This window comes from Bos grunniens, chromosome 27 (genome assembly GCF_055505025.1).
Source record: "Bos grunniens cultivar Pamir isolate PY7600 chromosome 27, Bosgru_T2T1.0, whole genome shotgun sequence".
Lineage (NCBI taxonomy): Eukaryota > Metazoa > Chordata > Mammalia > Artiodactyla > Bovidae > Bos > Bos grunniens.
Genome location: NC_141191.1, coordinates 37,268,097 through 37,295,134, shown reverse-complemented (window position 1 = coordinate 37,295,134; position 27,038 = coordinate 37,268,097). Strand labels below are relative to the sequence as shown.

Genomic DNA, 27,038 nt, shown 5'->3' with positions numbered 1-27,038 from the left:
TTCATCTTTTGGGAGGAGAACAGCACATTTTAAGCTCATTTTTGGCATTTTATGAAATCTGGGCCACTACCCTGCTCCAGGTCTCTACATTTTCTTATCAGAATGATTGTAATTGATCTCTACATCTTCTTCCTGCTTCTGTTCTTGTGTTGCCTGTAGACAACTCTCAAAATAGCAGTCAGATCCTGTTGACCTTCAGTCCAGTGGCTCCCATCATGCAATTAAGAGCCAAAGCCACCCCCGTGGCCCGCAGGTCCTCACATTGTCTCGGTCACTCTCCTTGTGTGTATATGCAGTTAACCTTTATTCAAGGTGTTATTCTATAAATCCCCCACCCCAAAACTGAATTAGCCAGTACTGAACCATTGCTCCTAGAAGAAGGCAATGGCAACACACTCCAGGACTCTTGCCTGGAAAATCCCATGGATGGAGGAGCTTGGTAGGCTGCAGTTCATGGGGTCATGAAGAGTCGGACATGACTGAGCGACTTCACTTTCACCCTTCACTTTCATGCATTGGAGAAGGAAATGGCGACGGCAACCCACTCCAGTGTTCTTTCCTGGAGAATCCCAGGGACATCGGAGCCTGGTGGGCTGCCGTCTATGGGGTCGCACAGAGTCGGATAGCACTGAAGTGACTTAGCAGCAGCAGCAGGATGTGACTGAAGCGACTTAGCATCAGCAGTAGAACCATTGCTCCTAGGGGAATATGGATATTTAAATAGGTTCTGGTACCTATGCCAACACTGGCAGGGTGTTTCCCACACCAGCAAGCAATCCTTGGGATGCCAGATGGGTGTCCTAAAATTCGACTAGATTCTGACCCCATCCGCCCAGAGACAGCATCAGATCCCATGGGTCCAGTCCATGCTTACTGTTCTCCCCCAGCCCAATTCAGATTCCAGCCGCAAGGCCAGGTTGTCGTCTATACCTGTGCTTCTGACCAACTGGCTGTTGATTGGAGGTTCCAATGACGCCCTCCTTGGGTTTGATTAATTCGCTAGAGCAGCTCACACAACTCAGAGAAACATTTTGCTCAGTAGATTACCAGGTTATTGTAAACAGATATAACTCAGGAATAGCCAGATGGAAGAGATGAATGCAGGAAGGGGATACAATCTTTCATGCCATCTCCAGGCTCTCTTGAAGTCAAATCTGGCTTCTGTACCCCCAAACCAAATTAAATCTCAAAGGCAGAGGTTTTTTTTTTTGTTTTTTTTTTTCCTTTCAGATTTTATTTATTTGGCTGCACAAAGTCTCAGTTGTGGCATGTGGGGTCTCGTTCCTTAATCTAATTACCAATGCTGTGATAGCTCCAGGTGAACAGTGAAGGGACTCAGCCATACATAGCCATGTATCCATTCTCCCCCCAACCCCTCCTCCCATCCAGGCTGCCACGTAGCACTGAGCAGAGTTCCATGTGCAATACAAGATGTTTTTGTTGCTTATCCATTTTAAATATAGCAGTGTGGGAAGGTCATGTACACACTGCTATATTTAAAAAGAGGCAGAGTTTTAGGTGAAGTAGAAAAGAATCACTTTGTTGCATTGCCAGGCAAAGAGGGCCACAGTGGGCTAATGTCCTCAAAACTGTGTGTCCTCACTTGGAGAAAGTAGTGAGGAGTTTTATGGTAATGGTTCAAAGAGAGTGTGGCCAGCTCATGGACATTCCTCTGACTGGTTGGTGGAGTAAGTGGGAGTCAGCATCGTCAGCCTGCTGGTTCCAACATGACTGGGTTCTGTGTGCTTGTGTGTAGCACACCATTGATTTCTCCCACCTGATCTGAGGGTGGGAGTATCTGCAAAACAGCTCAAAGATATTGTTCTCTATATCCTTTAAGGGGGAATCAGGACCCTGCCCTAAGGCTGGCCACTGTCCTTTCTTTTGACTGTTTCTTCCTTGTCTCAACACCTCTTTGTTTTCTTAATTAGCAACAATGTGAACTTGCCCTTTGGAACTTAGAGAAGATCATGAAGGCTGAGTGAAGCCTATTTCCTATAATCCAGGAATGGGGTACACAGAAAGGCTTTTGTGTGCAGGAGCCCCTTAGTGTCCTACAGGGCATCCCTCTCCCCACATCTCCACCTGGACACCGACCTAGAAGCTCTCCAAACCCAGTCCTTTGGGTATCTATGGAGGTTTCGTCATACATCAGCATGATCGATTACACCATCGGCTGTTCGTGATAGAGTCAACCTCCAGCCAGCTATCAGAAGGAAGGATGGGCTTGAAAGTTTTAACCCTTTAATCACATGGTTGGTTCTCCTGGCAGCCACCCCTCATTAACATAACAAGACACCTCTCTGACCCCACTTTGGAAATTCCCAGTGTTTTAGAAGCTCTGTGCCAGAAACAGGGGTGAAGATAAAATATGTATTTCTTATAAATCACAGTATCACAACATCTATCATTTTATCTGTATGTATATGCATGTGTGTGTATATATATATGTCAAGTATTTCAGTTCAGTTCAGTCGCTCACTCGTGTCCAACTCTTTGCTGCCCCATGGACTGCAGCACACCAGACTTCTCTGTCCATCACCAACTCCCAGAGCTTGCTCAAGCTCATGTCCATCAAGTGGACGATGGCATCCAACCATCTCATCCTCTGTTGTCCCCTTCTCCTTCTGCCTTCAATCTTTCCCAGCATCAGGGTCTTTTCCAACCAGTCAGTTCTTTGCATCAGGTGGCCAAAGTATTGGAGTTTCAGCTTCAGCATCAGCCCTTCCAATGAATATTCAGGACTGATTTCCTGTAGGATTGACTGGTTGGCTCTCCTTGCAGTCCAATTAGATGCCAAGATGGTGGAGGAATAGGACGGGGAGACCACTTTCTCCCCCACAAATTCATCAAAAGATCATTTGAATGCTGAGCAACTTCCACAAAACAACTTCTGAACACTGGCAGAGGACACCAGGCACCCAGAAAGGCAGCCCATTGTTTTCGAAAGGAGGTAGAACAAAATATAAAAGACAAAAAGAGAGACAAAAGAGGTAGGGATGGAGACCGGTCCTGGGGAGGGAGTCATGAAGGAGAAGTTTCCACACAGTAGGAAACTCTCTCACAGAAGGGTCTGCGGGGAGTTTTGGAATCTCAGAAGGTAACATAATCTGGATTAAAACACACACACACACACACACACAGAATACACGCCCAGCTGCAACTGCGGGAAAGAGAACTTTCCTATAAAAGGCTCTAATGTAACAACTTAACACACAGCCTGGCCTGCTCACAGAACAAAGGGTTGAGCAAGGTTGAACGAACACCAAAGGAGAGCTGGCAGGCTGCAGACCAGCCCCTCTCTGCCCAGAGGCAGAGAGGCAGGCTTGCAACAGCCAGAGCTGGAAGGCAAGAGGATGCTGCAGTCTCAGCCCCAGAGACAGCATCTTCCACCAAACTGTGAGCCAGCTTCCAGCTGCTAACCACGTCTTCCTGGGATCCTGGATGGTTGCTGTCCTCCAGGAGGGTCGCAGCCCGAGGTCAGCCCCCCAGAGTGGACACATGGCACACCTGAGACCGTGCTCTCGCTGCGCACCCGGGAAACTGAGCGGCTGGGACCGGGGAGGTGATTAAGACGCACGACCCTCCTGGGACAGTGCACTCGCCAAAAGCATCTGGTCTCCTGAGCTGCTCATACCTGGGAAGGGCATGAAACACACGCCCAGCCCACAGAGACTGAGCCAGAACTGTATCTGAGTGTCCCCTGTGGAGGTACGGGTCAGCAGTGGCCTGCTGCAGGGGCTCTGGGTGCAGCAGACCTGGGTATGGCATAAGCCCTCTTGGAGGAGGTCTCCATTAACCCCACCATAGAGCCACCAGAACTTAATGGGACTAGGGAAACAGACTCTTGGAGGGCACAAACAGAACCTTGTGCACACCAGGACCCAGGAGAAAGGAGAAGTGACCCCACAAGAAACTGACCCAGACATGCCTGTGAGTGTCCAGGAGTCTCTGGCGGAGGCATGGGTGGGTGGTGGCCTGCTGCAGGGTCGGGGGCACTGAGTGCTGCCCTGCTTGCACAGGACCTTTTGAAGGAGGTCACCATTATCTTCATTACCTCCACCATATTTTGGCCTCAGGTCAAGCAACAGTGGGGAGAAGGCAATGGCACCCCACTCCAGTACTCTTTCCTGGAAAATCCCATGGACAGAGGAGCCTGGTGGGCTGCAGTCCATGGGGTTGCTAAGAGTCAGACAAGACTGAAGTGACTTAGCAGTAGCAGGAGCAAGCAATAGGGAGGGAACACAGCCCCGCCCATCAACAGAAAATTGGATTAAAGATTTACTGAACATCACCCCGCCCATCAGAACAAGACCCAGTTTCCCCCTCAGTCAGTTTTTCCCATTAGGAAGCTTCAGTAAGCTTCTTATCCTTATCCATCAGAGGACAGACAGAATGAAAACCACAATCACAGAAAACTAACCAGTCTGATCACATGGACCACAGCCTTGTCTAGCTCAATGAAACTATGAGCCAGGCTAGGTAAGACCACCCAAGATGGGCGGGTCATGGTGGAGAGGTCTGACAGAATGTGGTCCACTGGAGAAGGGAATGGCAAACCACTTCAGTATTCTTGCCTTGAGAACCCCATGAACAGTATGAAAAGGCAAAAAGTATGATACTGAAAGATGAACTCCCCAGGTTGGTAGGTGCCCAATATGCTACTGGAGAAGAGTGGAGAAATAACACCAGAAAGGATGAAGAGATGGAGCCAAAGCAAAAACACCACCCAGTTGTGATGTGATGGGTGATGGACGTAAAGTCTGATGCTGTAAAGACCAATATTGCATAGGAACCTGGAATGTTAGGCGCATGAATCAAGACAAGTTGGAAGTGGTCCAACAGGAGATGGCAAGAGTGAAAATCAACATTTTAGCAATCAGCGAACTAAAATGGACAGGAACACGCAAATTTAACTCAGATGACCATTATATCTACTACTGTGGGCAAGAATCCCTTAGAAGAAATGGAGTAGCCATCAAGCCCATCATAGTCAACAAGAGTCCAAAATGCAGTACTTGGATGCAGTCTCAAAAACGACAGAGTGATCTCTGTTCGTTTCCAAGGCAAACCATTCAATATCATGGTAATCCAAGTCTATACCCCGACTGTAACAGTGAAGAAGCTGAAGTTGAATGGTTCTATGAAGACCTACAAGACCTTCTAGAACTAACACCCAAAAAAGATGTCCTCTTCATTATAGGGGACTGGAATGCAAAAGTAGGAAGTCAAGAGATACCTGGAGTAACAGGCAAATTTGGCCTTGGAGTACTGAATGAAGCAGGGCAAAGGCTAACAGAGTTTTACCAAGAGAATGCACTGGTCATAGCAAACACCCTCTTCCAACAACACAAGAGAAGACTCTACACGTGGACATCACCAGATGGTCAGTACCAAAATCAGATTGATTATATCCTTTGCAGCCAAAGATGGAGAAGCTCTATACAGTCAGCAAAAACAAGACTGAGAGCTGACTATGGTTCATCTCAAGTAGATTATAATATTAATAAACAACTTAAATCAGGAAAGCCTATTTTCCTTTTATTAACAAAGGGAAAATGAGGTTTAGAAGTGATAAGCAGCATGCCTGAGGCTGCCCAGCAAAAGGGACTAGAGTTGAAATTCAAATCCCATCAACAGGTCCCAAAGCTAGAACTTCTTGCCCTACACTGGTAGCTCCCACCATCTCCACCTCTGGTCATCTCAGTGAGAACTGAAGCTAGGAGACAGACCTGTTCAACCTCATCACAGAATGTGCATGTGGGCTGTTCCAAGAATGACCACAAATCATCATTAATATTGATTTTGTGGATTACAAATAAATTTTAGTGGTAGGTGATTTCACAAATACAGATCTAGAAAGTATAATACAATATAGTATAATATAATATAATGTAATATATTGGGTCGACCAAAAAGTTCATTTGGGTTTTTCTGTAATATGAAAAACTTGAATGAACTTTTTCGCCAATCAAATAATATATATAATATACTAATAAGGAGATACATTTATATACTTATTTATTTGTATATATATTCTATTCAGGTACATCAAAGTCTCCTGGAAGTCAGGTTGAGCATTTGGAATGGAATTGCTGCTCTCACCAGAGCCGTTGCCTGCTCAGTGTTTATAAGGGCCCAAGAGAACAAAGAATATTGTGAACAAAGGCTATTAATGGGAGAATAAAAACGGGTCTTCAGATGGCTCCTTGAGTGCATGCCTTAAGAAAAAAAGATGCAGTTACATGACTTCCAATATACTCTTCTGCATTTTCCTTTTATTCTAATTTATGAACTTGGTTAATTACCTATTCAATAGCCTCAATCACTCAATTTAAGAACAAAGCCAGGCAAAATATATTGAGATCTACTGTCAACAGCTTCCTAGGAAATAGTTCACGTAATGTCATATCTTCCATATTTTAAAAAAATTTTAAAAAAATGAATAATAGAGATAATTTTCCAATCAACTTTATGCCAAGCAACTATATAGGATGATTACTATATAAGGAAGCATTTGACCTGTCAAAAAAAAGATGTGTATAAATAGCATCTGTAGAGAAGGCAGCTTGCCAGAATAATTTAAATACGCCTCAGGATGCTATATGAAAGAGAACTCTTTCTAGAATATTAAATTACTAAGAAGTCTCACTCTCATGATTTAGGTCTTTATTCTTGTTCAAAGAAAAGAATCATTGTGGTTAAAAATAGCAATGATAGTTTGCATTTATTAAGCTGTTTGGTTCTTTTCTAAGTTGTTCACCTACACTAACATTTTTAATTTTCATAGAAACTTTCTGAATAGGTAAAATTATTATCTTCCTTTTATAGATAAGGAAATAGAGACACCTAAACATTAAGTAACAAGCTTAAATTGAAAGAGGAAAAAATATATATTGGGTTGGCCAAAAAGTTCATTGGGTCTTTCTATACCATCTTACAGAAAAACCTGAATGAACTTTTTGCCAACCCAATAATTCCTCCTCTTGAAAATGATCTGTACTTCATTTTCATGTTCTCTGTTTCCCGTATTCACAGGTTGAATTATATTTGAGAATTATGAAGCCTCAGTCATTTTCTAGATTTTTTTTTTGCAATGTTAAAATCAACCTTTATCAGTAAATTGTGCGTTTTGCTATTCTCTATTACATTGCGAATCGAATAAGGTCAATGTGCTTCTGTAAGTGGGTGAGGCTCCTGTGACAGTGGTATTAAACAGGGAGATCTCTTGTGACATGTTGCAGAGAAAAGTCACTTACTCAAGGCACAGTGGGGCCATGTGTGTCAGGGTGTCTGTGTCAGTCTGGTCCAGAGGAAGGCAGGGCGCACATTCAGGTGGCTTCTGAGATTGGAAGGCCACTGTCTTCTTAAGGTCTCTTGCCTGTCTGGTCAGGCCTGAAATTTCACCTTTCACATTGTTTTTCTTCAAATGTTGAAAGCTTTTTAATGTCAAACATCCCTATTAAAGAGCCAATACTGCAGGAAGCATCAGACAGCCGTGACTTAACAAGGGGTTTGGCAGGCTGTCTGCTGAAGGCAAGATAAAGACCCAGTCATCTGAGATAGATGTCTACAGGCAGGCAAGAGGGATTAACAAGAACCAGAAGGACACCAAAGATAACATTCAAGCACCCGACAGCTGACTTGTGTGTGAACGATAGCGAGAGAGAAACAGGGAGGGAGAACGATCTCATTCATAATGTGATTCAAGGAAGATACTGACAATTAGGACTTTTTCTTCATTCATATTTCCCCTTTGAATCCTTCTTGGATGAGGTCTCTTGAAAATGACCAGCAGTTTTCCTCCTGCTTCCTGGGGCCTTTTGGTTGACCAGTTAGCCAGGACAGCTCTAAAGCAAATGTCACCAGGGTTGCATTTGGACCTCTAGCCCATGACAAAGGAGTTGACAGTCACTGTGTCCTCAGCTGATGCAGCTAACAAGCTAGGGACATGATTCTTTGATAGCTGTAGCTCTATCAGGACAATTCTTCGGGGAGATCACATGGCCTGTGATTCTCTAGTTCTCGGGGACAAATGAGAGATGGCTTGGAAGACACATCTCCACAAGGTGGAAAGAGAAGGGAAGAGGCACGCATCTTCTTTCCTTTACATGCTTTCTAACAGCCCCCATGAGTTTAATTTAACCCATTTGAGTTTAATGTAACTCCTTGGTGACCTTGATGCCATTAATCCACAACTTCACCTTAGGGGTACAGTTTATTTTATGGATGAAGCAATCTGTCATCAAAAGTTGTATTGTAGGAAAAAAGAAAACACATTTTGTGAGAACATTTTACATGAAAAACCTACAGCCCTGCTATGTTATTAGTTGCCTGTATAAGGTAAGATCTATGGCATAGCCCGTGGGACCCAAAGGAAAAAGCACATTTCATGTTCTATAAATTCCCACTTGTATCACATCAATATCCAAGCCAGGAAGAGGGTATTTCCCCCATGTGTTGGTTTATAACATATGATTATAGATATCTTGAGTATTGTTCAAATAGTAGATGACTTCAGAGTAGGTTTACTTATTTCTCTTTTCTTAACATTTAGATCAAATCACAAAATCAAAAATCAGTTCAATTCTTTGGGTTGCTTGTCATTTTCTAGTGAGTGTGTGTGTGCAAAGTCGTTTCAGTCATGTCCGACTTCTTGCAACTCAATGGACTGTAGCCCGCCAGGCTCCTCTGTCCATGGGATTCTCCAGGCAAGAATACTGGAATGGGTTGCCATGCCCTTCTCCAGGGGATCTTCTTGACCCATGGATTGAAGTCACGTCTCTTGAGGCTCCTGCATTGTGGGTGGATTCTTTACTGCTGAGCCACTGTGGAAGCCCATTTTCTATTAGCAGTCATAATAATAGTGATCCCCTCCAAGGCAAAAATCAAGGCGGTCTGGATGCTGATTTGCTCAAAATATGAAAATGTGTTGGGTCTTTCCCAGCAGTCCAGTGGTTAAGACTCTGTGCTCCCAGTGCAGGGAGCATGGCTCAATCCCTGGTTGGGGAACTAAGATCCCACATGCCACATGGCCTCAGGAAAAGAAAAGTATCCTCAGTCCTCTACCAAATAGAATACATTTAAACCATCTTCTGATCAAGTAGCTCTTTAAGTACTTAAAATGAACTACTCTGTTACTTCTGAATCATCACAGTAGGATGACAATTTTCCAGTCCTTTCTTGGGTCAGGCATCCAACATGGCTAAAAATTGTCTTTTAATTATGGGGAATACATTTAGTCCATAGCTTTAGATTTTATTTGTTTGCCAAGAGCTTTTGAAGATGTTAAAGCTTTTTGCTTCTTGATTCCATTTTCAAGGCTTCACATTTATACTATTTAAGTAAAGAATTGTTTTAGAAAATGTGTGTTCTTTGTTTAATTGACTGTTAGATATCCTGCAGTCTGCGCCTGCAAGCAGTGGGCTGAATTCAGAAGGTTAAGTGTTTAAACATTCTGTACGTCATAGTGATTCTAGCATGGAGTAATATGAATCTTCTTTATTTGGGTCTGCAGCCAGCCCTGATCCTAGGAAGTTTCCTTAACTGACGTTCACAAGGAAGAGATATTCCACAGTGCAAGTCTAAGTTCGGATACAGCAGCAGTCCTCCTGTTATCCTTGTGATGAGTAGCATGATGAAATGCAGTGATTTTCAAACTCTTTTCCACCAAGCTCAAGGTACCTTATTGGAGTACCCTAAGCGCTATGCTTGGAGTTTGATGCTCTGGCTGGTATTTGAAACCTCTAGCCCCCATTTTAACTCGAGTAGCTGTGCTTTGTCAATCTTATATATTAATATGTTTCACATTAACAGTTTTTATTTTTGAAAACAGGGTTCTCCTGCTTTCTTTCACTCCTATATTTCTTTTAAAAGCCCTAGTGTCGTCATTAAAGTCAATAGCTTTGAATTCAGAAGTAAGCAGTTTCAGGTCTCTTTATCCACTTGCTAGTTCTGTGGATTTAATGTCTTTGAAGTAGGGTTTTTCTCATCTGGAAAATGGGCTAATAATGTTCATAAAGTGGTTTTGAGGATTAAACATGAGAACAATGACCTTTTAGCAAAGCTTTCTTCTCTCTAGTTCCTCGATATCACCTCTATCAGCTGGGGTCTGCTCGGAGGGGTACAACCACCATGACTGACACAAAAGGGGCACTTATAAGAATTATGGCAACTGGTGAGGCAGTGTTGTAATGCTTTTTCTTCTGCGTCTAGTGTTGGGCCTGAAGTCAGTAGCTCCGGCAATCAGAAAGGAAAGATGGCCATGAGCTCCAGGGAAGAGCAAATTGTGAGGGAGAGCTGGAGCCCGTAAGGGCGACCTGGGGTCATTCAGCCCCTCCAGGTCAGGTGGGCTCTAGCCTTAATGATGTGGGTGACATGTAAGACAGGCTGGGGCTTTATACCCAGTCCCCAAATCCACACCTGTCCTAGGGCTCAGTAACCTGGAAGGCGGAGCCAGAGATGCTTGTGAGTCTGGCTCCACCCCACGTGTCAAGGTGAGTATCTCTAATATAAAGGGGTACTAACTGCTCCACCACTCTCTCTCTTCACCTACATTGCCTTCATGGATGATCTGACCAGCCCTACAGCTGTAACCTGGAGAAGGAAATGGCAACCCCTCCAGTACTCTTGCCTGGAAAATTCCATGGACAGGGGAGCCTGGCAGGCTATGGCTATGGGATCGCACAGAGTCGGACATGACTGAGCGACTTCACTCACTCACAGCTTTAACTACCACCTAGATGTAGATGAAGCCTTGTTTACCAGAATGTTCCTTGCCCTGACTTTTCCATATATGTCGACATGCTGGAGCTGGAATCTCACCAACAGGCCAAGCACACCAGGGGCCAGTGAGAGACTGGCTACTAGATGGTGGCCGTCCTTGATGGTCATCTGGAGTGAGAGCTCACAGTCTCCTCACAGCATTGCTGCTGCCAATCAGAATGGATCATGAGGCAGGTTCCATTTGCTGCTAGATGCCCCAAAGGATTGAGCAGAGTTCACTGAGATAGAACTTAACGGGGATAAACAGAAACATCCAAGTCATCAAGTATAGGAGTAGAGGAAATGAAGATTTGGCTTAGCAGAAATCCATGTGGAAAAGACTTAGAATTGATTGCTAGCAGGTTCAGTATGAGTATAGATTACAGTGGGTCAGGGGTGCCAGACACACACACACACTTAAAGCTTTAAAGATATTGATAGAATTAATGGTGCACAAGAGCTGTGACAGCCCTGCTGTGTTTTGTACTGATGCAGCCACACGAGGGCCTTGGACTTGAGTTTCAGGGTCATGGTTTGAAAATGTTATCAACAAACAGGAAATTTCATTCATAAGGTAATAGAGATGATAAGGGGAACTTGAAATTATATTTTAATGAAGAACACTGTCAAAGTATCAATGGACGTTCAACCTGGTAAACAGAACCTTAGTGGATGTGATCGTTTTGAGAAGATGCGAATAAACTTGTGCACAAAGCAGAATTCGGACAAGTGGGTTATTTGAAAAAGGAGAGCTTCCAAATGCAAGTGGACACCAACAATTCTGCTTGGAAAACTCTTATGTGACGCCCATGGGGTTTTGGACTAGACCAATGGTTTCTCTAAAACTAGCACCTTCTGAAGCTCTACAAAATGCAGACTTCCAGGTCTCACTCTAGATTTTCTGACTTACAGTCATCTGGGGTAAGGCCTGGGATTTGTGTTGTTAATAGCTCCCACGTAATTCTCTAGTGGCCCGTGTGGGAAATACTGGACCAGTTGAACTCTAAAGAACCTTCCATAGTTCTGTGAATCTATTGTTCCCAGTTGTCTGTGCCATGCACAGTGGGAGGAGCAGCCTGAGCAGAACGGATAGGTTCAAACCCAGCTGTGTCTCTACGTGGCTCTGTGAAGGTCACTAAGTTGCCCCACCTTGGTTTCCTCATCTGTTAAAACAGGATAACAGCCGTGCCTGCTTGTAGAGTGTTGCTAAGAATAAATGAATCCAACAGTGCTAATATATGACATACATAAGTGTTAGTTATTATTTTTCATTCCAGAAGATGATGCATCCATTTACAAGACAGTTTGATTCATGAATATTTAAGAGTCAGAGAAGAAGGAAATCATTCCAAACCAAAGACCTTTTCTTTTCATTTTTGCTTTATTAATTATCTTTTGAAATGGTTCTAGCTTTCGTAAGCATTAAATATACAGAACATATGCAAAAATTTATGTGAGTGATTCAAGGTTATCAAAGCATAAGTAGGAATATAAAGTTTACTTTCTAGGAATGCAAAACAATAGAATTTGTAGAGAGTAAATGAGAATAAACTGAAGTCTCAAAAAGTTGGCTGAGATTTCTTTGTGGAACCATGACCATCCAACTTTATTTTTTAAGAAAGTGAAATATACAGGTCTTAGGTATATAATCTGATGACTTCTGGTAAATGAATATACACTGTAGCTACCATCCTAAGATATAGAACCATTATGTTACTCTGGAAAATTCTCATGTCCCCTTCCAGTCACTCCCTACCCGCAGAAGGCAACACTACTCTGAATTCTAACATTATGGAATAGCTGTGCTGTTCTTGAAATTTATATAGATGAAATCACACAGTATGTTCTCTTTTCTATCTGACTTCTTTACCTATATGTTATGTTTTTTATTCTAATTTATGTTGTTCATAAATCAGTAGATTCTTCTAATTTTCAGCTATTATTTCATTGTATAAATACATTAGCATTTGCTTATCAATTCTTGTGTTGAACATTTTGAATTTTGTCTATGATGTATAAAGCTGCTATAAACATTTTTGCACAAGTCCCTTTTTATACTAAGTTTTTGTTCCTTTTGGGTAAATGTCTAGTAGGATTTCTGAGTCACAGAGTAAGTCTAAGTTTACAAAAAATTGAAAACTTTCCCATTTTACATTCTTCTGTATGTGGATTTCGGCTGTTCCATGTGGTTATTTACATTTGGTATTGTTTTATTTGATGTTTATTTCTTTGTTTGATGCTAGCACTTGTAATAGTTACGAGATGATTTTGAATTTTTCTTTTACTTTCATTTCCTGGTGACAAATGATGCTGAGCACCTTTTCATTTGCTTATTGATCATTTTTATATCTTCTTTTATGGAATATCTGATCAAATAGTTTGTCCTTTGAAAAGTTGAATTGTTTGTCTTTTTATTATTGATTTGTAGGAGTTAATTATATATTCTGGACAGAAGTCCTGAATCAGATATATGAATTGCAATCAATTTTTCCCAGGATGTGGCTTACTTGGTTTTCTTGATGTGTCTTTTTTAAGCAAAAGCTTTTGATTTTTTGTAAAATCCAATTCATCTTTTAAAAAATATTTGCTGTATTTTATTTCTTAAGAAATCCATGCCTATTCCAAGTTCACAGAAATAATCCCCTGTATTTTTATAGAAGCTTTATAGCTTTACCTTTATATTTGAGTCTATAATCAATCTTAATTTTAATGTGTACTGTGATACTGTGATGTAGAGATTGTGTTTTTTTTTTTTTTTTCCTGCACTTATTCAATTATCCCAGCCCCCTTTTCTCAAAAATGTTTCATTTCTCCCATGGAATTGCCTTGATACCTTTGTTGAAAATCAGTGAAAGTTATCAAAAGATAGAAAATACCAGCTTTTAGATAATTAAGTATTGGGGATGTAATGAACAATATGATGACTATAGTTTAACTCTGCTATATATTTGAAAGCTGCTAAGAGTAGATCCTAAAAATTTTCATAACTAGGACTTTTTTTTTCTTTTTCTGAATCTATGTGAGGTAATGGATGTTAACTAAACTCATTGTGGTAGTCATTTAGCAATATATATATGTCAAGTCATTATTGTGTATACCTTAAATTTACACAGAGCTGCATGTCAGTTATATCTTAATGAAAGTGAGAGCAAATCAATTGATTCTTTGGGTCTAGGTCCAGTTCTGGACTCTCGTTCTGTTGTGTTCATGGCTTTTGTCCATTATTATGTTTATTATTGGCATAATATTGTTCATAATATTTTCTTATTATCCTTTAAAAATTGTCTGTAGCTTTTGTACTAAAAATAATTCTTTTATTTTAGTAATTTTTATGTTGCCTTTTTAAAAAGCATTCATCAAGCTTGCTAATGGTAATACTTGCTTAATCCTTTCAAAGAACAGATTTTTTGTTTGTTTTTTGTTTTTTTGGTAATTTGCGTTATATTTAATTGACATCGGTATATTATTTCTTTCCTTATATTTGATTTTGTTTTAATTTTCTTATCATTTTCTAGTTTCATAGCATTTAAACTTTGACCACTGAGTTTAAGCCTTTCATTCTTTCTAACACAAAGCTATGTATTTTCCTTTAAAAACTTATTACACTTGTCAAAATATCTTCTGATTTCTCTAGATATTTTTCCCTATGGTGATAATAGGTTATTTAGAAGTATTTTAGGTCTTTTTATAAATAATATTATTATTTATCCTTATTGATTTCAATGGTAGTCAAAGAAATCACAGTACAAAATGTAATTATTTCTAATTTAGTAAGAATTGTCAATGGCTTAGCATATTCCCTAACTTAGTTTACTTGCTGTACGCTTGAAAATATTGTGTATTCTCCAGTTGTTGAGTGTAGCATTCTATAAACTCTGGTACAATATAATTGATAGTTTCATTTAGATCTTTTAAAATTTACTAATTGTTTTATCTTACTGTTCTGTCAGCTACTGAGATAGGAGTGTTAAATCTTTTATGGTTATGGTGTCTCTGCCTGTACTTCAGTCAGTTCTTACCTCATGTATCTTTATGCTTTATTAGTTAAATTGCATTTAGAACTGTTAGGTTCTCCTAATGAGTTTCTCTCTTTATTATTACCAAACATCTTTATCTCTGGAAATCCTTTTTGTCTTGAAGTCTGTTTTGTTTGATTTTAATATAGGTACTTTCACTTCTGGGTTAATCAAATACTTTTTAACCATCCTGTTTTATTTTCTCTAGAGTCTCCTAAGCTTTATATCTTTGTATTTATTTCTAGGGGATTAGTGTGCATTCATAAATGACCACTGTCTATATTTAAGTTAATATTGGTAAATTTATTATTTCTTAATTGTTAATTATATTTTATATAAAATATAATGAGCTTCCAACAATACTGCTTACTTTTATTCATTCTTGTCACATATTGGGTTGGTCAAAAAGTTTGAGTTTTTCATAATATGTTACAACTCAATATTTTTACATCTGTATACAGAATAAACAGCACGATACAAGCAGAGTATTATAGTTTTTGCTTTAAATACTATCTCTAAATAAACTTGGAGCAATAAAAAAATACCAATAGTAATCATTTATGGTGTTCTTCATTTTTTCTGTGGATATGAGTTTGCATCTGATGTCATTTGCCTTCCAACTGAAGAACTTTATAAGCATTTCTCTAGTGCAAGTCTCCTGGCAGACCATTCTCTGTTATTTCATTTATCAAAAATGCCCTTATTCCACTTTAAAGTTTGAAGGGTATTTTTGCTGGATATGGAATTCTAAGTTGGCAGTTGTTTTGTTTGTTTCCCCACTTTTTGTTCCTTAGACCATTCATGCCCATTTCACTCCTGGTCCTCTCTGTTTGCTATTTGCCCTGTACTCTCCCTGGGCAACTCTTTAACCGGTTCCTCACTTCACAGGCTAATTCTTGTCTCTCCAGTTTCATTTCATGCTACTCAGAGATCTCTGTTAACCATACTATCCAAAACCCGCCTTCTTTGTGACTCTCTCATTTTCCTGTTTACATCCTCTGTAATATTTCTACAACGTTTGTATTTGTTTCCTTGCTTTTTGTCTTTCTACGTGAATAGCTCCGTATGAAAATTTACTCTATATTCTCTTATATTCTTGGCATTTGGTGAAATATCTGGCATCATAATAAAGGCACAAGGATGTTTCCCTAACGTAGAATGAATGCACCTGAAGCTAAGGGGCACCCGAAGTCTAGCTCTGCTAGAACTGAAAAGCCACAGTGAGTAGCCACACTGCTGAACTCTCCAGGACCATCTGCTTCACACACTGTGCTAGGGAATATAAATTTAAAAGTGAACCATCTTCAGGAAGCTTTTCCAGATTTTCTAAGTCGGAAACAATCTCCTCCTCTAGTTCTCCTAACATTCCACTTCATTCTGACTGTAGTACTTTTTGTGGTTCACCTTGTATTATTGCTGTTTTGTACACATATCTTCTGGAGAAGGAAATGGCAACCCACTCAAGAGTTCTTGCCTGGAGAATCCCATGGACAGGGGAGCCCAGTGGACTGCTGTTCATGGGGTCGCAAGGAATTGAACACGTCTGAGTGACTAAGCACAGCATACACATCTTCCTGCTACAACTGGATTGTCAGTCCTTGCAGGCAAGAATGGTATTTCAGAGCACACAGTGGCAATACAGCAGAAATTAACCTTTATATCTGCAGAGGTTTGGGTATACACATAAAATGGCATTGCACTGAAAATGAATAAGAAAGTTAGCATTTTTGTTTAATAAGATTCGCCATTTCTCTGAGGAAAAAGGAGCTGTATAATTCCAAAGTAATTAGGATTTCAGCTGAACATTAATAAAGCCCTAAGTTCCCACCAAGGACACTGTGTCATGTGTAGGGGAGGACTCCTCTGCCCCTTCTCTGCCTTTGTTCTTGTTTATATGCTCTGCCTTTCTAGTTTATGCTCCCTGTAGTTTGCATTGCAATAAAGTGCCAAATATTTTCTGCCCACGCTTCTGTTTGGCTGCAGAGCTGGAGAACTGTAATGGAAAGCAACAGATCCGAATATTTTTTAGATTTGTTGGTGCTCTTAAAAATGCCCATTTGAAAACATAAATATTTATGCCTCTTGCCACACTTCACCTCCATTTGTTGTGAGGAGACCGTTGATGAGTCTGTAGTCTGAAGAGGACCCATATAAACACTGGTTACCATTTATTATGATAAGATTGATAGAGAACTCTGGAGGCAGGAATGCCTGAAGCTAGCTTTTATATTTTGATTCCATGCATAAAAGTGGAGATAGACCAGCCCTGGATAAGCATTCAAACAACTAACATGCAGGTTCTGATAACTTACTGCCTCTGGGTTTGGAGACTGTGATAAACTTTCTGAATCATGCACACCTGTGAGATGGAAAAACCATGGAACCACAGCTCTTCTTTATAGAATAACTTTTTTCTTTAAGACCCAGTGTTGTTCTGACAAATTCAAGCTACCAAAAGAAGTATGACTCTATGGGATGGCACTTTTTAAAATGTGTGTGTAGTGTATTAGAGGTTAGAGTTACAAGTCTGAAACTTCTTGTAGAGTCTCAGGCCCCATCCAAGTTTTATAGGATCAGAACCTTCAGATGCTGTGCCTAGGGATCCGTATTTTAACACCATCACCAGAGCATGTTCTAGGATGTCCAGGAGTCTTTGCTTGAGGGAATAGAGAGACAAGAATTATGTCTTTCATCTCTGATCTGTCAGTCTGTGCCTGGAAAGTTTTGAGTCCCTTAGGTTGCTTCTCCAGAAGATACTGTGGTTTCATTGCTTTTCTCATAACTGAATTGATTCCTCATTGAATAATTAGTAAGTCAATGTCCAATTATTCTGTAATTGAAGCTAAAACAAAACAACGACTTAATTCATACTCTGGCCAGATCAACTTATCATGCCATGTCAAATAGATTTCTCGGAAACATGCATTGAACTGTAGGAATCTTAAAGTCTACAGGAAGTTCTACCCTTTGCCACATATGGACACAAGATCACTTCTGATGACACCACAATGTTCCACAAACAGGGCTCATTGGATATCATCAGAACTAACTTTATTTTTGCCATCCACCGCCCTTTCATGCCATCTCTGGAGGGTTAATTTTTTCCTACCCTTCGGGTATAAAGTGGAGTAAGTTTCATGAATTTTCACTCACTTTTAACTAGTAAAGAGTTCTTGACTTTCATTCTTAGCTACATAGAAGCTCTATGTCATTAGCTGATATATCCTAGTGTCTTCTGAAAAAAAAAAAATACACACAGCTTTGAGGTTGAGAATTATCTTTATTCGGTGGAATTTATGGAGGACTTTAGCCCAAGATACAGTCTCTCCGATATCTCTGAGGGACTGTTCCAAAAAAATAATAAGGGAGGAGCCAGGATATATAGGAGTTTTTGTTGAGAGAAAAAACATAACAAAACATGTATTTGAACATCAGAAGATTACTGCTAATAAGAAAAACAAAACATTTCAAGTTAATGATTTCAGTGCTTTTCCATCTCTGGGAAGATACAAGAGTCTTGGCCCACTGAAGTCGTTTCCTTTGGTGTTCGCCTTTACCCCCTGGGGCCAGTGTCCCGTTTTCCTCCGTCCTGAATCCCCTCAGGCAGCACAGCAGCAGGAGCAGCTGCAGAGGCTGATGGCTCCTTTGTTGACTGAAATGGCGAGTGACATCTTTGTTCACACAGGATAGAAGAATAATTTTTAAATAATCCAAACTTAATTGAAAGTGAGTTTCTCCCCTCCCTCAGGTCAGTTCTGCTTGGGCTGCCTGTTAGCCATGCAAAAGGAGGCAATAGGCTTCTCTCTTTTTCGCTGCCCTTGGCTTTTGCTTTTCTTCCTTTCTCTCAGCTCAGGTTCCTCCAGGGCTGAGGGATGCAGGGTATCAGGTTAGAAAGGTAAGGGAGATAAAGGCTTACTTGATAGATACACAGACAAAGCTAGCCTAGACGCCATTTGACTCTTTCCCATGGGGTGATTTCTTGGCTTTTTCAAGAACTCAGCATTACTTGATACTTAATCTTAAGCTAAGCATCTCTTCCAGGGTCACTTTAAGGCCCTCGATGTCCAGCTGAACTCTATAGCCTTCTTCTGCTGAGGTCACATTGCTCCAACTGTTCATACATGGCACACACGTGGTCTGTGGGACACTTAACATCTTTTGCTCCAACAAGCTCTGAGAATACATGCCAGGTACAATCCTTCCACCTCTCTTACTTCCCCATCAGAGCAGCTAAGCAGTCACAGTCTCTCGCTCTTTGGATCTTGAGGATGGTGTCCAGTCCAGGACAATCAAACTCAGGAAGGAATTTCTGAAGATCTCCGGGTAGTTCCACTGAATTCTTTTCCCAGGGGTGTTAGTTGAAAGAGAAGGAATCCCCCATCTGACATGGACAAGGGTAAGTCAAACTTATAGTATGAGAGAGCTCCCTTTGGTAAATTCTCTCTTTCTTCTCAGTGTCTTTTTTCAGACTGGTGATGAGTGGCCAGTTTGAGTTAGAAATTGGTTCTTGATCACTTCTGTTGAATGCCCTGAACTGGGACTCTTATCTCTACTTTAGTCATGGTGGTGTAACTAGCATCTGTGTCTTAGAAATTCAACTTAGGACTTCGTCCAGGGCATTGGGAAACCGAGATTCCCTTATAATACCTCTTTGCAATCATATAATAACTAGTTTATGTTGATTATTTGTTGTGTAGCAGACACTGCTTTATACCTTATCTTACTCAGTCCTCCTCACAATCTTATAAGAAAACAGAACTTCAGAGAAGTCAAGTAATTTTTGTAAAGTCACTCAGGTAACAGATTGCAAAGTTCTTCCAACTCTATGCATTACTTTCTTTTTAGGAAAATAAGAATGATATTGCCCCTTAGAAAGAAAATATTATGCATTCATCAGGAAAAATGCTATAACTGTTTAATATTCTGGGTTTGACAATGGGAAGAGAGAATCTTGGAGTAAAATTAACCAGAAGTTTCACTTGCTAAGCACTTGAGTATTTATATTCACTTAATTCTTATAAAACTTTGTGATATGGATGGCTTTGTCTTCATCTCATAGATGAAAAACTAAAGCCAGTAAGAAATTATGTGACTTCCTCTACATTACACAACCAGGACTATTTGGAGCCAAGACTTAAAATCTGAAGTCTCAGCCATGACACTGAAGCTACTTTTTCTCTCCACTCTGATGGGGACACAGCAGCAGAAGGAATACGAGCTGTGGTGGATGTTTGGCTGAAGTTTCTTTCTAACACATTTGACTCTAGATGAATCAGTATTATATAGCAGTCAAGGTTTTGTGTTTTTTTTTGAACTACCGTTCATGAAAACAAAGAGCATCTTATATATCTTGGAATCCCTAATATCTGGTCCAAAGTTGACACTCTATTGCTGGATGAACTAAATGAGTAAACAGATGAGTGAATAACTTTGATTGCAACTCTCTGGTGGGAAGTGATTTTTCATGTGACTTAAGTTAGTTGAGGCTTCCCTGGAGGACCAATGGTTATAACTTCACCTACCGTTGCAGGGGATGTGGCTTTGATCCCTGGTCAGGGAGCTGAGGTCACAAGTACCTTGGGGTCAAAAAACCAAAACATAAAATAGAAATGATATTGTAACAAATTCAATGAAGACTTACTTTAAAATTATCCACATTTAAAAAAATCTTTAAAAATAAATAGATTAATTAATCCTTCTCCTGGGTATTTGCATTTCATAAGATAATCCTGGGAGAAGAGTTGACATGAATGATATAAAAAGTTGAATTTCTGATTCTGTGATTGGAATAGAGGTGGAAGAGGAATTGAGACCGAATTTTTCTCTGGAGTCTCAAATTTCATTGCAGAAACAGTAGCTTACCACATCTGTCTGCCTTAAGGAAAAACTAGAATGCTTCTTTATTTGGGTTACAAAGTATCCAGAAACATTTTACACCGAGAAGTATGTCCTGATCATTTCAGTCATTCAGCAATGAGACAGGCTGCTTCCAACGTATTCACCGTCAGCTTCTGCTAAGGAACCTGCTGGTTGGGTTCTTGGGAGGAGGGATTGAAATGTTACCGCTGGGTTAGATCGGGTGGCTTCTAAGATAGTCTGTCCCTGAACGTTCGGAGATTCCAGGATTTGTTCCTGTGGTTGATGACAATGATGCAGCTAACCAGGTCTGTGTGTCTGTCATCCACAGGTCTGAGGCGCAATTACAGATGTACCACCTGCAGTGTCTCCCTAAACTCAATAGAACAGTATCATGCCCATCTGAAAGGATCCAAACACCAGACCAAGTAGGTACTTTCATGCTTTTGCTCTTCAGCCCTTTTGTATGTAACCTTCAGTATGATGAATGAAGGCTAACCGCTTTACTTATTGCAAAATAAGTAGATGAAAACTACATCTCTGATCTCCAAGGTTCCCTTGATGTTTACGCCACTCAAGCCTACAGAGCCTGCCTGACACTGCTTAAAGAGTGACTTTTTCCTTTTTTTTGGATACAGTGATGACTTTTTTTTTTTCCATTTCTTTCTTTCTTTTCAAGGACAGTAAGCACATTTGTATGAACTTCCCAGGAATCTTTAAGTCTATATTAAATGTTTTAAAATAAACAATATAATTTCTCTTAATACTTTGGGGATGGACCAGGCCTCCTTGTTGTGAAGTCAAATTCTATGCATGCCTTCTACCACTTTCTGTTTCTAGAAGAGTATGGTTGATCAGTCTGGAAAACTAACAACTCTGGAATTTTAAGTCATTCACATGTATAGCTATTTTCAATTGAATGGAAGCTCATTCCACATCCCCCTCTGATTCTCATGATTTTATACCAGAAAAAGCTAATGAGGCATTGTTTCCCCTGTATACATACTGCTCATCTTTTTACAAACCCAGTGCTTTTAGGTATTTTTAAAGTAGCTGCTAGAACTGCTAATAAAATCTAATAAAATAGGGAAAAATCAAAGGATATCTCAAAAAGATGCAATTTTCCTGAAAATAATTGTTTTCATTTCTCTCATATTCATAAGCAGAATCATTGAAACAGATTCGACTATATCAGGGCCTCATGAATAATGAATGACTCATTGGCAAACAATGATGGAGCTCCCACGTGTGTCAGACCCTGAGTGTGACCTGGGGAAGAAAAGCTGAGTGGACTTAAGCCTTCCTCTTGGGGAACGCTCTGCCAAGCTGGGGAAACAGTCATATAAACACATAGATTGTTCACTGTTACCATAAAATGGGCACCCTAAGCTCTGAGGACCAGGGACAGGGAAAGATTTCCAGGGACATCGACATAGAGGCTGAGTTCATAACAATGAAGTTGGGGTTTGATTTTGTTTTCTATTATCACTCAGTGGCCAGCACAGCACTTGATACATTTCTAGTGCTTCATGAACATTCCTGATGGGCTTCCTAGGTGACTCAGTGGTAAAGAATCGGCTTACCACACAGGAGATACGGGTTTGATCCCTGGATTGGGAAGAGCCCTTGGAGGAGGAAATGACAACCCACTCCAGTATTCTTGCCTGGGAAATCCAATGGACGGAGGAGCCTGGTGGGCTAAAGTCCAAGGAGTTGTAGAGTCAGCCATAGCCCAAGGGGTTGTAGAGTCAGCCACGACTTAGCGACTAAACGAGAGCAATACATTGCTGATGGAATGAATGTGTGATTTTAAAAAGATAAGTAATGACTTTCCAAGCAGATAGGAAATGTCTTTGCAGAGATATTGTAAAGATGTGTAGATCACAGTGGGTCTGGCTGCAGTGGGGGAGTTTAAGCCCAGAGTTTCTGACTGACCTTTACTGACTCAGTTTTCCCTCCATGCTGGGCTGTTGGGTGAGCCAAAGCTGCTTTCATGACTTGCTTTACTCTTATTCACCCCCACAGGGCTTCTATCAAGGGAAATCTTCAAAAGCAGTATTTTCTATGATTGGTTACTGAGCACCTGCATTGATTATTAGGAGCTGCTATACCACCTGCCAGCCCCAACCAAAAACATAATCTCTGCAGCATCGCTAATCATCACAGTGCATGCATCCTAACCAACATTCTAACAACACGCACACACCTTACAAGGAGCTGCAGCATGAAACAATCATCATTTAGGGCACATTTATTGCTCTTCGTGGGTAGAAAAAGGTAGACAATAATGACTTTAGGTGATAAGGATCGTGTAGATAACTAACGCAGGTAGATAGCATCTCAGTTTTAGGCAAACGTCTACTTCTCTCTGTGTTCCTATAAAACTTCCTGTGATAGAACTTGAGCCAGGCATCAGTTAAGTTCAGTTGCTCAGTCGTGTCTGACTCTTTGCAACCCCATGAATCACAGCACGCCAGGCCTCCTTGTCCATCACCAACTCCCAGAGTTTACTCAAGCTCACGTCCATCGAGTCAGTGATGCCACCCAGCCATTTCATCCTCTGTTGTCCCCTTCTCCTCCTGCCCCCAATCCCTCCCAGCATCAGAGTCTTTTCCAATGAGTCAACTTTTCCCATGAGGTGGCCAAAGTATTGGAGTTTCAGCTTTAGCATCAGTCCTTCCAGTGAACACCCAGGACTGATCTCCTTTAGGATGGACTGGTTGGATCTCCTTGCAGTCCAAGGGACTCTCAAGAGTCTTCTCCAACACCACAGTTCAAAAGCATCAATTCTTTGGCACTCAGCCTTCTTCACAGTCCAACTCTCACATCCATACATGACCACTGGAAAAACCATAGCCTTGACTAGACGGACCTTTGTTGGCAAAGTAATGTCTCTGCTTTTCAATATACTCTCTAGGTTGGTCATAACTTTCCTTCCAGGCATAGTCACATCTATTAGCTTATTTTGTCCCCTTAACTATCTCAACATACGTATTGTGCTTAGTCACTCAGTCGTGTCTGACTCTTTGCGACCCCATGGACTATAGCCTGCCAGGCTCTCTGTCCATGGGATTCTCCAGGCAAGAACCCCGGAGTGGGTTGCCGTGCCCTCCTTCAGGGGATCTCCCCAACCCTAGGATCAAACCCAGGTCTCCCATATTACCCCCTGAACCACCAGGGAAGCCCAAGAATACTGGAGTGGGTAGCCTGTCCCTTCTCCAGGGGATCTTCCCAACCAAGGGATCAAACTGGGGTCTCCTGCATTGCAGATGGATTCTTTACCAGCTAAGCTACAACAGAAGCCCCAACATACATATTACTGACCTGTTATTTGATTTGAGAAAACCAAGGCTCAGAGAAGCTAAGTAAGTCAGCCAACACCCGACAAATGGCAGAACCAGGGCTGGACTCAGCAGCATCTGACTCATGCTTCTAATTAATTAATGTCATTCAGTCACTGCAGACAGGCTTGGGACACAGGATGTCAGGGACAGCCGGTAGAAGACCCCATGGTGAATTTTGAAAAAGGGCATCGCCTCCCTAGTGTAATTTAATAAACATACATGACTTCAGAACAGTACATCACCTCCTGTGCTGGCTTCTTTTCAATAAACAAGAGTTTGCTTTTTTTTTTTAACCACAAAAGTACGAGGTTGCTGTGCTTCTGAAGAGTCAAATGAGGGAAATGTGAAGAAAACAAGTGTCGCAGCTCTGCCCCACTGGTCTGGTTCATTTGCTGTTATACTGAATCTGAGTATCCTGGCTTATGAGCCAGACTGCTCCATAACTGTCTTGTAATATCCTTGTTAGGTTTGGTTTCAAGTGTGTGGGGGCCTCCTTAAACAAGTTGAGAGCTCTTCCTTCTATTTCTAATCCCTGAATGAGTTTGTGGTAGACCGCTTCTGGTTTCTTATCTTAAAAACTAAGAATTCATTGGTGGAGTCATCTAGGCCTAGAGATTTATGCTTTGCTGTTCAGTTGCTAAGTTGTGTCTGACTCTCTGCGACCCCATGGACTGCAGCACTCCAGACTTCCCTGTCCTTCACCATCTTCTGGAATTTACTCAAACTCATGTCCAGTGAGTTAGTGATGCTATATAACCATCTCCTCTTCTGTCACCCGCTTCTCCTTTTGTCTTCAATCTTTTTCAGCATCAGGGTCTTTTCCAATGAGTTGGTGATGGATTTATGCTATGGGAGTATTTTGATTAGAAAAGTAGTTTTTTTTTTACTACCATACTGTTCATATTTTCTGTTTTTCTTATACAAGTTTAAATAAGCTGTCTTTCAATGAGTGTGTCCATTTTATTTACATTTTAAAATATATTGGTATAAAGTTGTTTACTTTATCACCTAATTTTATTTTTGATGTTTGTGGAATATTTTTTCTTTCTGGACATTGTTTATTTGTTTCTTCCTCTTGTTTTGGCTCATCTTTTTGTTAGAAGTTTATCATTCTTTATTAAGTTTCTTTTAGATAATCAGATATTGGGGATTTGTTTATTTTCTTTATGTGCAGTTATTTTATGACCTTTAAAACATTATTTCCTTTTTTGCTACCTTTTAAGGTTTAATCTGCATTTCCTCTCTAGCTTCTTAATATAAAAGTGTAGGATCCATAATGAAAAAAATCTGAAAAAGAAAAAAGATGTATATATGCATATATATAAAACTGAATCACTTTGCTGTACACTTGAAACTAACACAACATTGTGAATTAACTATTGCTGTTATTGTTTAGTCACTAAAGTTGTGTCTGACTCTTTTGCAACCCCATGAACTGTATACGTCAATATAAAAATTAGAAAAAAAAAAAAGGTGTAAGTTAGCAATTTTTCAATGCTTTTTCTTTTTCTAGTATAAGAATTTCGGAGAAGGCAATGGCAGCCCACTCCAGTACTCTTGCCTGGAAAATCCCATGGATGGAGGAACCTGGTGGGCTGCAGTCCATGGGGTCGCTAAGAGTCAGACACGACTGAATGACTTCACTTTAACTTTTCACTTTCCTGCATTGGAGAAGGAAATGGCAACCCACTCCAGTGTTCTTGCCTGGAGAATCCCAGGGATGGCAGAGCCTGGTGGGCTGCCGTCTATGGGGTCACACAGAATCGGACAGGACTGAAGCAACTTAGCAGCAGCAGCAGGTTTTCAATGTACCTCAACAGATTGTTTTAGCTGCATTCTAAAAGCAAATTTTTGTATTACAGAAGTTTTAATATGTAGTATTTGCTTTTTGTTACTTATTTCAATATACTTTCTGTTTTGCTCCTTTTACTCGTGTTTGTTTAGAAATTCTCCTTTTATTCATGTTTGATTAGAAGTGTTATATCTAAAATCAAATATTTATAGGATTTTTCTATTTATATTTTTTGTAATTTATTTGTATCTGGATTCTACCAGGGTCAGAGGAAATATTCTAAATGACCTCAGTCTCTTGAAATTTGTGTAGACTTACTGTATTCCCTGGGGCTTCCCAAGTGATGCTAGTGGTAAAGAACCTGCCTGCCAATGCAGGAGATTTAAGAGATGCAGGTTCAATCCCTGGGTCGGGAAGATTCTCTGGAGGAGGGCATGGCAACCCACTCCAGTTTTTTGGCCTGGAGAATCCCATGGATAGAGGAGCCTAGCGGGCTGTAGTCCATGGAGTCAGACACGACTGAAGCGACTTAGCATGCATGCACGTGCTCTGTTCCCCAGGCATACAGTCAATTTTGCTCATGTATTATGTTTACTTGAAAAGAATTTACTGTCGGGTAAATGATCCTTGCTATCAATTAGGTAGTTTCTTAATCTAGTTCAAATTAGTATATCCTCACTGACTTTTTAAAATCTATTTGTTATATCCATGAGAAGCAGACATAATTAAAAACTTCCAACTATACGTATGGATTAGCCTATGTGTCCTGTTAATCTTTTGTATTTAGTTTTATATATTGAAAGATATATTATTAGCTACTTACAAGTTTAGGATTTTTAATGCCTTCTTATTGTATGAGCCCTTTTTCTAAAATCATCTTTTGCCACCATGAAATGTCTTTCTTTGTTACTAGTAGCATTTTCCTTGAGGTATACCAACATCAACTACAGCAGCTCTTCAAGGCTTTCAAAAGCTTTTTCCTTTAAATTGCATCCAGCTCTTATTTTGTCTTCAGGTGGAAGGTTAGTGTGAAATGGAGATCAGCCAAATGGTTTTTTAACTGTTCTAATCTAAGTCAACATAAGTATTAAAGTGTCAGTAATTTTCAAGGTTTTATATTTTTAGCAATCATTTCTAAAGTGTTGAGATGAGCAAACATGATTCAGTTGTGTATTGGAAAGAGAACTGAATTTTATTTCTAGGGCAGTTTTGCCACTGAGTGACCCTGGGCACCAACAAACCCTCTTTAAGGCTCACTTCCCTCAA

General features: G+C 40.5%; 1 protein-coding gene across 9 annotated transcripts in view; it reads left to right on the top strand.

Annotated features, from left to right (window-relative positions):
* The window catches only part of ZMAT4 (zinc finger matrin-type 4), a 377,855-nt gene that overhangs the window by 298,640 nt on the left and 52,177 nt on the right, over nt 1-27,038 (top strand). For 6 of the 9 annotated variants that reach the window (XM_086379828.1, XM_086379827.1, XM_086379829.1 and 3 more), the window contains one exon: nt 20,968-21,064. The exons of 1 other annotated variant lie outside the window; for it this stretch is intronic. In XM_086379828.1, the coding sequence (XP_086235954.1) occupies nt 20,968-21,064 (97 nt within the window). Of the gene's footprint in view, nt 1-20,967; nt 21,065-21,158; nt 21,383-27,038 lie in introns of those variants that run through there. 2 more of the 9 variants (XM_086379831.1, XM_086379832.1) reach the window with 2 other exon arrangements.